The sequence below is a fragment of the Synchiropus splendidus genome, chromosome 18 (genome assembly GCF_027744825.2).
Source record: "Synchiropus splendidus isolate RoL2022-P1 chromosome 18, RoL_Sspl_1.0, whole genome shotgun sequence".
NCBI lineage: Eukaryota > Metazoa > Chordata > Actinopteri > Syngnathiformes > Callionymidae > Synchiropus > Synchiropus splendidus.
Window position 1 is genome coordinate 11399122 of NC_071351.1, and position 14827 is coordinate 11413948.

The following is a 14827-nucleotide window of genomic DNA, read 5'->3' on the forward strand; positions in this document are numbered from 1 at the left end:
TGATATCAGGGGGTTAAAACAGGTAAAAAAACGCAACATACTATTGAATAACTGTAACTAATCATCTTGCATGGTAACAAGAAGTGGATTTACCTGTGTTTTGAATGTTATTTTAAAAATGCCTTTCTTCTTCTTCACGGCGCAAGGAATCCCATAGCGCCACCGCCATCTGCTGTCCATTTAAGCTCATTACACTCAGAACAAATGACGTGAAATATTACCATAAAATACGAGTTTGAATGATAATAATTTTTGTCTTAAATTTAAGATTAATAAAAAAAACAAAAACAAAACTTCAAGGCTCGGTCGGGGTCTGCGCTCGCTGAGTGTTTTTTTTTTTCAGAAGCAATCTCAAGTTTCTTTATGTCCAGTTTTACTGACTGTATCATTGAAAAAAAAACTCTCTCTGCTTAGATAAACCTCACAACCCGATGGTGAACGCCGGAGCCATCGTCATCAGCTCTTTAATTCAGGTAAAGTTTACACTGTACGATCAGATTTATTCTTATCATTACACAACTTGACCCAATATAGGTCAAAGATAGGGCTGTTGGTGAAGCAGGGTGTGTGTGTGTGTCTGACCAATCGCAGCCTTCATCGAGAGGGTGTGTTCTCCAGACGGGGTTGAGAAAGGGCAGCGGAATGTAAACATGGTCAATGTAGCAAATCATTACAATTTACAGTCACGTCGGAATGCAAATGTTTACTTTAACTGGCTATAAGTAGATAACAAGCTTTTTCACACGAACGGACGAGTCGTGTTTTGAAGGTCATTATTTTAGCCATGAGATTTCACACAGTCTTAAAACTACACAGATTCAAATTTATAAACGTGAGATGGAGCGGGAAACATGAAGTAAAGGGTAGGTACAAGAAGGAAAGCAAAATGGCAACCGATTCTAACATTATGGTCAAAGAGCCACACAATAAATCGCTGACTCAGGTGTTATGTGTGTATAATACTTCACTCCTTGGTGAACTGTGAAAGTTTCCAGGGACATGCACTTCAAAAAGTGCCATGAAAGGAATTCATGAACAGGATACACCACGTACACATGAGTCACTGCCACCTGTAACTTAACGCTGCCATTAAAAAAAGTGTGTTCCCTTCTTCCTGACAGCCCGGAGCCAATAAAGCTGCACGATTTGATTACGTAAGTGAACACTTTCTAAATCCGTCTGGCGTGCAGGAAAGGTCTGCTGTAATGACAATTCCCCCTTCAGGTGATGGAGTTCTTAAAAAGCATGGCGGGGTCGGAGTACGTGGGCTTCAGCAACGCCACGTAGGTGTCAGTCAAGATGGCTTTGGCTGCAGATTGTTCAAGCCTCTGCTTTGTATCTGCAGCTTCCAGTCGGAGAGGGAGCTGGGCGACAGGAATTACGCCATTGCTTACTACCTGAGGGAGAAAAAGGTGAGAGATGCAGCCCACTCCACTGCCAGAGTCTCATCAGAGCTTTTGTGTGTTTCAGTGCTTCCCGCACAATGCAGACATGATGGCGGCGCTTGATTTCTACTTCCAGGTGAAGATCATCAGTGTCTCTGATCATCACTTCCATCATCTTCCATTTTTCTATTGACTCTTTGTGTTCCAGTTGTGCTCCATAGAGGTGACCTGTGAGTCAGGAGGTGTCATGGCCGCCACTTTGGCCAACGGGGGTATTTGTCCCATCACCGGCGAGCGGGTGCTCAGCTCTGAAGCCGTCCGAAACACCCTGAGTCTCATGCACTCGTGTGGAATGTGCGACTTCTCTGGCCAGTTTGCCTTCCATGTGAGTCACGGAAACGTCTTCGCTCTTGACGCTAACTGAGCGCGGCAGCCAGGACGCTGTTATGCTTTGCTTGTTCTGACCATGCAGGTGGGTTTGCCAGCTAAATCTGGAATATCAGGCGCTGTTCTCCTGGTGGTCCCCAATGTCATGGGTGTGATGTGCTGGTCTCCACCGTTGGATCGACTGGGAAACAGTGTGAGGGCCATTCACTTCTGTCAGGTAAAGTTCACGCCACAAAGCCAATCCTCACTCAAGTCTGATCACATCCTCCCCTCCTAAGGAGTTGGTTTCCCACTTTAACTTTCACAACTACGACAATTTGAGACACTTCACAAAGAAACATGATCCCAGAAGAAGATCAGATGAAGACCCAGTAAGCTCCAATCCAGCTGTCCTCTTTCTGCCATTGAGATTCTCCCCAAATGAATCATATTTGCTCTCTGATTCTCCAGAACAAGTCAGTGGTAAACCTGATGTTTGCAGCCTACAGTGGAGACGTCGCTGCTCTCAGGAGGTAAAACCTCCATCTCTATCTTAAGCATATTCCAACTCCACATCATACAATGTGATCAAAACCAAAACATCCAGGAGGATGAACAGTGTGCAGATGGACAAAAAAAAACATCTGAAATACATTCTATTAAATCCCACCTCTAAAAATATACTTGTATTCAATGTAATCCTGCCCCCCCCAAATCTAAATAATCCAAAACAGTTCATGAATTCCATCCATCATTTATTTCCACTGAGCCAAGGCTGGGTCGCAGGTGCAGCAGCCAGAGCAAAGAGACCCAGACTGTCCTCTCTGCCAGCTCAACAGAGGGAAAACTGAGGCGTTCCCAGGCAAACCATGACACATAGTCACTACTCAGACTCCTTTAATATGTAAAATCTGTTACAATAACACAAGATAATTTAATGTTTATTGAATTTAAAAGTAAAATATTGAAAAATTTAGTATGAAATAGAGACACCAAGAGTTGGATTGTGATGGCAGAATGAATTTTTGAGTCTGAATATTTTATGCTTCATAAAAATATAATATATACATATTTTTATCATGTACAATTATACAAATTATAATAAGTACAGATATTATAAGCAAAAATATGCTTACAAATGTCATCCATTAAGCCTAATATTTTTATGCTTCATGAATAAACTGATTTGTTCTGACGGAGTCACACGCTGATCACTGACTTCTGTTCAGTGTTCCAGTTTTCAGTTGGCAGACACAAATCTGAAGTTAGGAACAAAGTCTTTGGTCCCACTTTAATTCCCTCTCCATCTCTGCTCTCCCCGCAGGTTCGCACTCTCGGCTTTGAACATGGAGCAGACAGACTACGACTCTCGCACGGCGCTCCACATTGCCGCCGCTGAAGGTGACACTTTATTAACTCGCTCAATCGTCTCGGCTTTGATATTGAAAATGAAATATCACATTTGCATCATTGTGTGTTTTTTGGAAATGTGACAAAAGTGAGTCGCTTTGAAGTGAGATGACTATTTTTTGGGGGGGGGACTCTTTCAGGACACGTGGAGGCCGTGATGTTTCTCACTGAGATATGCAAAGTGAATCCTCTGATGAAAGACAGGTAAAGGAAGTGAAATGAAGTTAGCAGCTACATTACACACCTCTGATGAAAATCTACAGCTAGAGTTCAACAAAACACATGGAAAATTGTGACTTAAAAGCGGGGAAAAATGTCAATGCCAGTTTGTCGTTGGTCAGATGGGGTAACACGCCGATAGAAGACGCGCTGCAGTTTGGCCACGATGGCGTCGCTTCAGTCCTGAGGGAGTATCAGGCCAGATACATGGACGCTGAAGCAGCGAGCGACACAGAGGACCAGGAGACCTCCAGCATTAAAGCCACATAGGAAACCAGGTCATCCGTTTTTCCCAGATCACTGCATAAACATAAGAATTTGTGCTAGAAATTAAGATTATTTCCAAAAGAGATCGAGGCACAAAATCATTTCCTCACAACTTCTCTGAACTTCATGTGAATAATGTGTGGAGCAGGAAGAGAATGTTGCCACTCGACCAAAATCCCCCCTCTTGTCCAACCCTTTGGATCACCTCAAGTGGCAGAGGAATGTCGAACCGTGCCTTGTCACTATCATTTATTCAAGCATTTTCTAAGCAGGGGAAAACTGAAATAAAGGAAGTGGACGGGCTGAGATGTGAGTTCGGTCAATAATAGATGAACCGCCATGTACTTCATTTGTAACTCTTAATATAATGAAAGTACTGAGGTTCAGTCCAGCCTTTAAAAGGAGACTGGTACTTTTGTTTCAAAGTAGGATGAGTTATCACACTTTAAGATAAAATGTGACATGTTTTTCTTTGCACAACTGTCTATAGACTTTCTTAGACTTAACGCTTTCCTTTAATGTGCAGCCAGTGGTGGTTTGAGACACTCAACTTTAGAGTGTTCCAAACTGTAGGTGGCAGGTTTTTTTTTGCCTTTTTCTATTGTCCTTGCTGTATATAAATAATTTGCCAATTTATTTATTAAATATTTTATCAATCCGTGATCTGTTTAGAGTTGTCATCAAAACACGATGAATATGCTTCTGTAATGCTTCATTTCTTTCTCATCCACATGCTATTTGTTTCATGGTTATTGTTGTCACTGTACATTTTTGTTCAAATAAAAATAAACGGGAATAAATCGGCGTGTGTGTCAGTGTAATATTGTTTCTATTTTTAGATGAATACTAATCCAAGACTTGTGCACAAAATAAATTCATGTCTTCATATTTAATGAAAATGATCTTTATTGGTTATTTTATGAAACATAAGTATAAACAGGCATTACATTGTTGTATCCTTGTAAGTGTGGTGTAGTTGTAGGAAACATGAGGTACACAGAGTAGCTTAAGTCGGGAGAACCGTAAACTTTCATTCAGAAATGTTCTGATGCTGTCGTGCTGAAAATAAACAATCACTCGTAGTAAAGCAGGAAATGATCCCAGCGCATTGCATTGAAATTATTGAGCATCGGTTATAGCACCAGCTTTGGCAGCAAATTCATTTCTAGGCAATCATGCCCACGTTGGCACTGAGCCTCGCCTTCACTTGAGGCCGTCGGGCTCCTCCAGGCCAGAGTGTGTGAGCAGCTCACCATCCCAGAGTCCAAACGCAGGGCAAATGGGAGCTTTAGAGTGAATCCTGAGGCTATGAACAAGCCTGGGTTTCTCAGTGTCGACCAGGGCCAGGAGACCTGCATCATAGTCCAGCAGGATGCCCACACGGTCTGGCTTCCCCACCAGCGCCACAGGAACAATCTTGTTGTTGGTCATGGCAAACCACTTTCTCTGGGCGAAGCCAAACACCCAGGAGGCGCCGTCGGTGCCCACGCAGTCGTCACGGGACATCATTGCCTCTGCCACACCCAGCCGAAACTCCTGGGACTTTTTTACCGTCACTTCCCAGTAGTGTCGGCCGCTGCTTATCTTCTCATTTCCCAAAACGACCGCCCAGTCTCGGAAGCGCTCGGGGTTGTCTTGTACTTGGCTCGGATCCAGGCCCAACACGCGATAGATGACGCCAGTGTCTTTTTTGAACAGGTCCAAACTGCTGTGAGCTGTTCTCTCGTCGAGCTTAAACTGTAGCCCTGAGAACAACAGAAACAAACGGTGTAACTCCTTTTTTGATGTCCAGATAACACGTGTTGCACAACATCTCACTCCAATATGACATAACAACATGGTCGGAAATTGACTGACTTGAATCACAGTCCATCTGAGTACATGCACAGAAGCAAAAATCGATATGCCTTGTTTGTTTTTCTGGGAATTGAAACAGCCAAGCAAAATATTTCACGAAATCGTGATACTGCATTGCTGATAAACTACTAAACATTCAATTTTATCAAGCATTTTTCGACAACCATTAAGTAAATGTGTAAAACACGTTGCACATATGACACACATACTGTATGACAGTAAGAGTAAATGATTGTAATCTTGTTTACTTATTTTTGTTTCAAAAGTACACACACTGTTTGCCCAAACCATAGAGGCAAACGTGTCTCTTTTGTCGGGGATTAACCGCTGACTGGAGTTGGGCATCCAACATGCACCTCTGGGCAGTGACAACAACAGAGTAGCTGCAATGACCTTTGACCGACTTCCTCGAAAAGCAACGCCACTTCTGGAATTCTAACAAAGATCGACTTACGGTGCAAACTGGAAGTGGACAAAAAGCATCTCCCCGCAGACAGCTCGGCCAACGGAGCCAGCTTGGTGCACAGAGAGTGGACACTTGGCCCCGTCAGGCGAAGAAGGCGAGCGACAGTCGCTGCAGACGCCATGTTTCCTGTTCATGTGCTCCTTGTTTCTGCGGCTACTCCGAGAGCTGGCGCACTCTTCTGCCCGCTGGAGGACAGGAGAGGAACTGCAACCAGCACCTTGGACAGCACACGATTTATCACACAAGCCAATATTTGTATGTATTTCTTTCATTTTAATATTGTTTTATCGCCAATTCTCAATATTTATTTTAGTGTTGCCATTTTTGAACTGTGAAATCAAATAGGTGTTACTTCCAACAAAACACCAAAAAAGAAGAGCAGAACAATAAAATTATTACATTATTTACACTTTAAATACTGAAGACGTGAGAAGCATAGAGTTCATTGTATTTCACTGATAATTATTCCAATTATTACAATTTATAAAGCACTGGGGGGGCTTCATTTAGACCAGGAGAGAGATCAGTGACAGTTCAACATCACATTTCTCGACATTTAAATACATTCCTTATAGTTTGATTTTTACGTGCCACAACAAATGAGTAGTGAAGTTGAAGTAATTCTTTGGTCTATTTATAGAATGCACGTTCGCAGAATTTCAAAATTACTTGAAGCGTTGGAGGAGAAAGTAGAGCAAACATGTAAAAATGTGCTTCTCCCGGATGACCTGCAGCCTGGAAACCGTTTCCGAGTTCTTGTCAGCGGCGTTTGGAATCGCTCCGCTGACGTTGAAATTGGGAGTGAGAGTTCCTCCTCTCTGCCTCTCTCTCTCTCTCTCCTGCTGGCAGACAAACGAATAGAAGCTCACGACTCGCCCTCGACTGGAGCCGACCACTGTCGCTTCCCAATTCTAGGAGTGAAGGGGATCAATGGAGCTGCGACTGGACCGAGAGGCGTGAAGCAACTCATTGCCGTGAATGAGCGTTGGCCAGTCCGACAAGTGCTGATCTGATCGGATGACAGACTTGTTCTTGTCAGCGTGAGCGAGTCGCGGCTGTGACTGATGGATCCGGACATCCGCACCCGAACGATGCTGCCATGTTAACAACACCTGACTCTTCCGATGACCACGAGAGATGATGGACCGCACAGGTGAACGCGCGACGGCTCCTTTCTAGGTCATGTTCCGAGCTCATCCGCACGACATGGATCTGAAAGTAGAACCAGAGGAGTCGGACTCTCACGACCAGCCACCGCCTTTAGAAGTTTTCGCCCACAGGTCCACGCTCCACGGAATCTCGCACATCTTCACCAACGAGCGCGTCTGCGTCAAGCGCTGCCTGTGGCTCGTCTTCTTCCTGGGATGCCTGTCCTTTTTCATCTACGTGTGCGTGGACCGCATCAACCTTTATCTCGAATACCCGCACGTCACCAAACTGGACGAGGTCGCGACGCAGATCATGACCTTTCCGGCCGTCACTTTCTGCAACTTGAACGCGTTCCGCTTCAGCCAAGTGAGCAGCAACGACCTGTACCACGCAGGTGAGCTGCTGGCTCTCCTCAACCACAGGTGAGTCGCTTCCACCACCTTCGTCATGTCTTTCAAACACGACCCCGGGTTTGACAATGACGTAATCCGGTTTCTAAAACTGGAAAATTTGTCTCTGGTTTTAAATAGTAAAGCGTCACATGAGGCAGTAGTAGTTTTGAAATGTCATTAAACATTAAAGTGTGTCTTAAAAAGGCACAAGGAGGCACTTTTTTTATTTAATACCAACAGCTAAAAGAACTATCAACGAAATAAAACCGCGAGAAAAAGCACTTGAGATTTAAATACAAATAAAGTAAAAATAAAAATGCTTTGCGTCATGCTCGCTCACCAGCAGAAATCATATTGAAAAAAAATTAATAAATATAATTAATTAATAAAATGATTTTTGCTTTAAAGATATGTGCTATTTTAGCCCTGGATATTAACTACAGCACATGAGCAAATCACACCCTTCTTAAGTTTAATATAAAAACAATGTGTTGAGTTTTCCGCTTCTTTTATGTATTTTTAATTTTTTTTTACTTTTTGCTATATGTTTATATTCCCTTGATTTTTCATCTTTAAAATATCTTTGGACTGGAAAACACATTTTATAGCTGACAAATCTAATTTCAGACATGAAATAAATAATAAAAAAAAGATCTCTATATTTGTAAATCACCAAGAAATACCCAAACCTGGTGCACACACACAGATGAATGCACCTTAAAGCTGTTACACCTGGGCTTCCACAGCAGCAGGTATTCAGCAACACAGAACTTACGTAGTGTTTTTCTTAACTGGATTACCTTTAAAACCGCAAATAGATAAAGAAGCGGTTGTTTTGAACCGTGGAGGTGCTAAAGATGCCCTGGGGAAATGTCAAACCTCTAGAAAATATCTTGGTCTGGTCTTGATCCAAACCCCTGCATTCTCATTCTTAATTTATAAAATTGAAATTTACAAGCATCAGCTGGCACACAAGTGAAAGGCTGTGATTCGGTCTGGAAGATGCTCTCGGTGTACTGGTCCTAGCTCAGTTCAGTGCTCATTATCCCGCCTCCCCTGGCAAGGTAGCGGGGCCATGCGATGGCACACTTAGTCGCTGTTACACTTCTGGCCTGAAATGAAAGCGCTCGTGGCATGAAATCCATTTAGGAATATTCCCGAACCTCTTCCCATGTTTGGACTCAGTGGTCTGGGAAATGTCTTGTGGCACAATATTTAAGCTTCATACATGCTGAAGTGTCAGCCTCCACTGACTCCGCCGGCTTGTGCTTTTATCTCGTAAGTGCCTTCTTGGCAGGTTTGTCTGCCTCGCACCAGAGGGGAGCACCAAGCTACACCTCATTAGGATCTCTGTCAAACCTCCGCTTATGAGCCTTTGTACAGGCTATTTTTACACGATTTATTAATCTTACCGGCGGCATAAATAAAAATAGGTCAGAGTGAAAACCATTCTCACCATGCATATATCTGAACACAGAAATACAGCATGTAAGTCTTGTGCCCTGTGTTTCAGTCCCTTAAAAGTGGTGAGGTTGATAATAGCAGCACGGGGGGGTCACAGCACGGATGTAATTGTAGCTTTTCTGCTTACTTTTATCACCAGCGATCAGGCTTTCGTGGACGGTGTTTCACACCAGGGTGTTCTGGAGCTGAAATCGAGAGGGTGGTCAGCTATTTTCTGTCTCTATTCCATGAAAATACACTTACACAAGAGGTGCATGTCGAAAACAAAAAAAGGGAAACAAAACATTTTCCGTTCATGTCTGCTGCCATATCAATTTCTGCTATTTTATTTTAATGTTGACAGTTTAGCCGCCAGATTTTTATTGTGAATAAATAGTTATTGAGCGGGTGAGCATCCAGTTATCTTCTTGAGCGGCGCTGGCGCAATCTCAAATGAACACATTGTGGCACAGCCAGTTAACCGCTTCGACTGTATGTGTGTTTTGTAAATGGAATTCAGGAAGCTATCCAGCCATTGCCAAACCACCCGGTGAGGAATCATTGCAAAGACTCCTCTGTTTGTAAACATATTTTCTGCTGGTGCTGTGGCATTTTGTTTTGCTATAATACCTCCAAAAATAGCATTTGCAAAAGGACGGCTCCTCACGCAACCGTCGACTGTGCTTCTCTTCTATCAACAGACCTAAGCACCGGCTCCTTCGCGACATTCAAAGTTGGGCCTGCGCTTCTCTTTCACAGCTTTTCATCAATCATGCAAAACTCTTAAATGTCAGCCCCTAGCTGCTAAATGTACTTCTCACCGTGGAGAGAAAAGTTTTTGGGAGGTTCGCCCTGGAACGCTCTCAGATGAGGGGGGGAAAGGAAGGACTCCCTTGTGAATGTTGATTATTTTTGACTGTCAAAGGTAGGTTTTTGATGTAAATTCCAATTTCACCAGCGGCTTGGTTTTGGGTTTCCCTTGATAATAATTGCAAAAACCACCTTTTGAGATGATCAAAGAAGGGAATAAGAGAGTGCTCAGCAGACCAAACAGTAATTCCAAGTTAGGAGATTAAAATTTCATTTTCAAAAATCCTTTCAACAATTCCCTTTCTTCTTGGCTTGCTATCGCCGATCATTAATATCTAAGTCAGACCTACTTTGAGTGAGCGACAGCAGTTCTTTCAAGCGTTTCATGAAAAATTCATCATTGGCTCTGGTTTCAATTATCATGGACTTGTCGAGATGAAGAGCAGGTCCGGTGTAGCCCGGTCGCCGAGTCTTCTCTCGACACCGTTTTATTTCCTGTCCAATTCAAAGGTACCGAACTTTGCTGAACAAAGTCTGAAAAAGAGAGAAAATTCCCTTTCAGTTTGTCGACAGAGTGATGGAGCTCGTGTTGCTTGAGAGGACAGATCAACGCTGTGAGAAGTGTTAATCTGACTTGCCGCTGTCTCGGCAGGTATGAGATCAGAGACGTTCACCTTGTCGAGGAGAGCGTCCTGGAGAGTCTGAAGGTGAAAGCCGACTTCCACAATTTCAAGCCCAAACCTTTCAACATGCTGGAGTTCTACGATCGCACCGGCCATGACATCAATGAGATGCTCCTTTCCTGCCGCTTCCACGGCTCAGAGTGCACAGCAGCGGACTTCAAAGTGGTAGGAGAAGCTTCTTCACATCTTATTTTTACTGCTGTATTTAGCACCACACAAGTTCACGTTATTAGACAGCAGGAATTTTGTGTCTCTCAAGCAATAGATCATGAGTCACCAAGCTATATGAGATGTAACAGAAAATAACTAAATTATTAAATTTAAATTTCAAACCAATTTTCCAAACAAACGAATAATTGAGAAATAGGAACTTTTTTTTTTACACACGACCAACAATAATATCAGTTTTCAGGTGTGAAAATGCATCATGACAGGTCTTGGTTTGGTTTAAAGTTGACCAAATGTCTCAGAAGGAAATGCTTTCACACGAAATGCCAAGCATCTAGTAGTTCCTGGCCACAACCACTATCCCGAATAACAAGTTTTTTACTGCAGGAAATGTATATTCGCGGCATTATCGCAGGAGACAGTTGAAGCAAGTGATGTCTGCAGCAGGGTTTTATAATTGATGAGCGACTTAATGGAGAGCCATTGCAGTTGAGGCAGAGTCTGGCTGTCGTGCTGCAACGTTCTCAGGTGAGAGAGAACGCTGGGGAGTTCAGTGCATCCAGCAGTGCTGAAATTTCAGCTTTACTCTGAGACAAAAAAATGAATGACGACACTCGACTTCGACGAGAACGCTTGCAGCAGCCCAGGTTTAAAACAATGGCGTTAGGAGTCACAACAAACCCACCACTACGACAACAGCAGCAACAACAGATGGCCTCGCTCTCTTTTGGATCTGAAAGGTCAGCGGACTGTCTGAGGACTCGGACATCACTGACTCAAGCAAAGTCATCCAACTTTCTGAAGGTGCTTCCATGAACCACAAAGCACTGAGTGTTGGGATGGAAAACGCATTCATAATGTTTTCTCAGCACCATTTACTGCTCATCTCAGCATGTTATCGATTAGTTTAAAGCACTTCTTTACCACAAACACCGCCTGATCCAACTAGTATACATGATGATGCACATGAGTTTTACATTTATTAAAGGTTGTAGAGCCATGTGGCTGTCTGACCTCAGGATGATCTTTTTCAAGATCAGAAGAGGCTTGAACTTGTCCTCCTCTAAAGCAAATGGGGCCTATCTCGGCTGTTTACTCATATGTTTATTCTGTGTTGCTGGAGGACTGTGCTGGTGCGTATGGAAGACCCCAAAAGCGAGAGTCATTTCCGAGAAAAACACTGTTGCAAGGACATCCGCTGGCTCCGCTTCAGACACATTGGGGTGTGGGAATAGGATGTTGACAGAAGGTTTCTGGGATGTTGCGTAAGACACTCGGATGAATCGTAGACACACAGCCAAACTGTAGGAAACGCTGGGGTTGAAGAATGGTGAGGTGTTCTGGTTGAATGAATAATGATGACCCCCGTGTGGCCACACAGAAAGGAAATATCAGTCCAGAACTTTCTGAAAAACAAAACTGTCGTGGTGTGTTTAACAATATGATGATAAGATGCTTCCTTATCACAGTTTTGAATGTTTTCAAGTCTGTTTCGGCGCAACATAACTCACAAAGTTACCGACAGAATTTAATGAAATTTTCATGACACGTCACAAACAGGATGTGGTAGAAGTGATTCGATATTGCACCTCATCCCAGATTCTTTGACTTTTGATCACAAAACAAAAGCTGCCGCTGCATGTGGGAGGGGTTGCCGAGTGAGTGACGTCTCTCCAGAAGGGAAGAGGTGCCCGGTGCGTGTCCAGCTCTGAATGTGCGCTTCTGTGCAGTTTGGCTGTGACAAAGTCATAAACCAAGTCACGCTCTGTCCCAGACTCGCCTCATCCCTGTCCCAGCTCCAGCCCACAACAGGACATCAAACCCTGGAGTGTGCGCTCCAGCCTCGGAGGTGTGGAGAGCGAGCACCTCCCCTGTGACACTCTACCACGGTCCAGTGTGGAGACAGGAAAGGTTTTACACCTCAATATGAAGAAAAAACAGTCAGTAAATGGAGCTAACGGGACAGAGGCTGCGTTATACACAATAACAAAGTGCGTCGTGGGTCAGCTGATCGGTCCGCGCACGTTATGTTTTTTCTGGCTTTTTTTCAGGGGCGTTATATATATATATATATATATATATATATATATATATATATATATATATATATATATATATATATATATATATATATATTAGGGGTGGGGCTATATATTGCATCAGTTTGACAATGGCACAATAAAGTGAAAAACCACCCTGAACAAAGCAAATAGATGCTTTTGTTTGCTTTTGTTCAGGGATTCCTCCATGTTTGTTGTTGTTGTTATCATCCTAGCTGTGACGTGTCTTGTGCATCAGTGTGATCAGAGGACCAGGAACTCCTGCTCTGAAAGGAGGTTCTGTAAAGGTTCCCTGTTGTCTGGAGAGCAAACTGTTCAATTATATTTATTTTAAAAATGGTAATTAATTAATCGTAATAATGTTGTAATATATATATATATATATATATATATATATATATATATATATATATATATATATATATGTATGTATGTACTGACTCATGTACTGATGCCCCACCATCAATGTGTCCCTTAAACACTCATGTCACCTTCAGTGATATTCACATCTCAATTTGTATTTTGGGCGACAGGCTGCTATTAAAGCTCCATATTTCTGGAGATTCTCCTGAATTTTTCATCGACACAAGTTTCAACCTCCAAATAATTCCGCTGTTAATCGTCTGAAGCACAAAATGGTGGAATGACCTCGTCCTTCAAAAACACGCCACAGGTTTTTATTTTATACGCCGCACCATTAGAGATCAGCTCGCTTTTCACTTCTTTTATAATGAAATCAACTCTGTGCTGCAAACTCCAATAATTACTCCAGCAGTGCCCCGCAGCTTTGACCATTAGAGGAGATTGGACGTGTTGAAATGCAGTATGTGTCAGGCTGTGATTTCTCCCTGTGGCAAAGAGCAGAGCCGTGGTCTTCCAGGCAATAATCTATCTGCCAAAGCCCCACTGTTTCTTGTGGCCCACATGGACTCCAACACCAATAGTGGCTGGCACTTGGATATTAATTTGAAGCTGGATATTGATCATTCCACGCAGCGGTCACAAAGAATCGATCGGCCAATGCCAGTATTTCCCTCTCCTCCTTTTTTTCAAGAGCATCTTTGCTGGTGGAGGTATTAAGAGATCCTCGCATGCATGGAATCCATGAAGCGTTTTTCATGTTTTACAGAAGTGAGCAAGAAGTGGCGCCACTTAGTGACACTGAGCGGCTTTGAGTGATCCGCCTCCATGTTTAGCACCATACTCAGCCGACAACAGGACATCAAACCCTGGAGTGAGCGCTCCAGCCTCAGAGGTGTGGAGAGCGAGCACCTCCCCTGTGATACTCTACCACGGTCCAGTGCGGAGACAGGAAAGGTTTTACACCTCAATATGAAGAAAAAACAGTCAGTAAATGTTGCTAACAGGACAAGTCTGCATACAGAGGCTGCGTTATACACAATAACAAAGCGTGTTGTGATCCGCCTCCATGTTTAGCATTTCCATAGAACAAGAACCATCGCACAACCACGCTTAGTTTCGGACCTTTGTCGGGGAAACAAAAGGGATCGCCTCGGCTCTCATCAATAAACAGGCTGTAATTTGTTTGAAAGAATATTGGATTCTCCAAACAAGCAGCCGTCTCACCTCCCAGGTGAAGCCCTTTCATTAGACCCTGTTTGTTCTCGCTGTCCTTCTGCTTGACTAATACAGCACTGTCAATAGCTCTAATGTCTCCTAATATTTAGCCAGCGCTGCTTCGATCATTCATTTCTGTACTGACCTTTGCAAATCTCACTTGGTAAACACACCCTTGTTTTCCATGTGTGGCCATATGTAGAAGGCTTTCACCCACCCGGGCTTTCGTTTGACCTTTACGGGTTCTTTTGCAAAGTTCTGACATCGGGAAATAGTTCAGGACTCGACAGCAACAGCTTTTGTTTTTTAAGACCAAAGGCTTAATTGCATCTGTCTGCAGCAGAGAGGTGGTCCCCCCAGAGGGGGGCGCGTGCTCTCATTCCCCACCAATCCTCTCTTATCTCAGCAGCTCCATCAAGCTGGAAAATGCACTTCCTTTCCAAGAGTGTCTTTGAGGCATTGCATCGCTAATCTCTTCATTGTACAGTGCTCAGTGAATGGAGTACAAGGGTTAAATCCCAAATGACTTTTTTTTTTTTTTTTTCGGCAGAAAAAATGTTGGGGAAAAAGGGAT

At 43.3% G+C, this 14827-nt stretch overlaps 3 protein-coding genes across 5 annotated transcripts in view; 2 read left to right on the forward strand and 1 right to left on the reverse strand.

Moving 5' to 3' along the window:
* Nucleotides 1-4435, forward strand: part of LOC128749152 (glutaminase kidney isoform, mitochondrial-like) — an 8998-nt gene extending 4563 nt beyond the window's left edge. For both annotated transcript variants that reach the window (XM_053848455.1, XM_053848456.1), the window contains 12 exons: nt 415-473; nt 1122-1154; nt 1225-1283; nt 1346-1412; nt 1471-1521; nt 1594-1770; nt 1858-1989; nt 2051-2143; nt 2223-2284; nt 3076-3152; nt 3302-3365; nt 3503-4435. In XM_053848455.1, the coding sequence (XP_053704430.1) occupies nt 415-473; nt 1122-1154; nt 1225-1283; nt 1346-1412; nt 1471-1521; nt 1594-1770; nt 1858-1989; nt 2051-2143; nt 2223-2284; nt 3076-3152; nt 3302-3365; nt 3503-3650 (1022 nt within the window). In that variant the 3' untranslated portion in view covers nt 3651-4435. The remainder of the gene's footprint in view (nt 1-414; nt 474-1121; nt 1155-1224; nt 1284-1345; nt 1413-1470; nt 1522-1593; nt 1771-1857; nt 1990-2050; nt 2144-2222; nt 2285-3075; nt 3153-3301; nt 3366-3502) is intronic.
* Nucleotides 4436-4559: 124 nt separating this feature from the next.
* spryd4 (SPRY domain containing 4) lies at nt 4560-6114 on the reverse strand. Its single transcript, XM_053849582.1, has 2 exons — nt 5959-6114; nt 4560-5392 (listed from the first exon to the last, which is right to left on the reverse strand). Exons 1-2 carry the CDS (start codon nt 6089-6091, stop codon nt 4851-4853), a joined length of 675 nt encoding a protein of 224 aa, XP_053705557.1. The 5' UTR covers nt 6092-6114; the 3' UTR covers nt 4560-4850.
* Nucleotides 6115-6797: 683 nt separating this feature from the next.
* LOC128749709 (acid-sensing ion channel 1-like) overlaps nt 6798-14827 on the forward strand; it is a 29028-nt gene continuing 20998 nt past the window's right edge. Inside the window, exons 1-2 of one of the 2 annotated variants that reach the window (XM_053849580.1) lie at nt 6798-7541; nt 10417-10612. In XM_053849580.1, coding sequence (XP_053705555.1) covers nt 7153-7541; nt 10417-10612 — 585 coding nt within the window. In that variant the 5' untranslated portion in view covers nt 6798-7152. The remainder of the gene's footprint in view (nt 7542-10416; nt 10613-14827) is intronic. The other variant, XM_053849581.1, reaches the window with a different exon arrangement.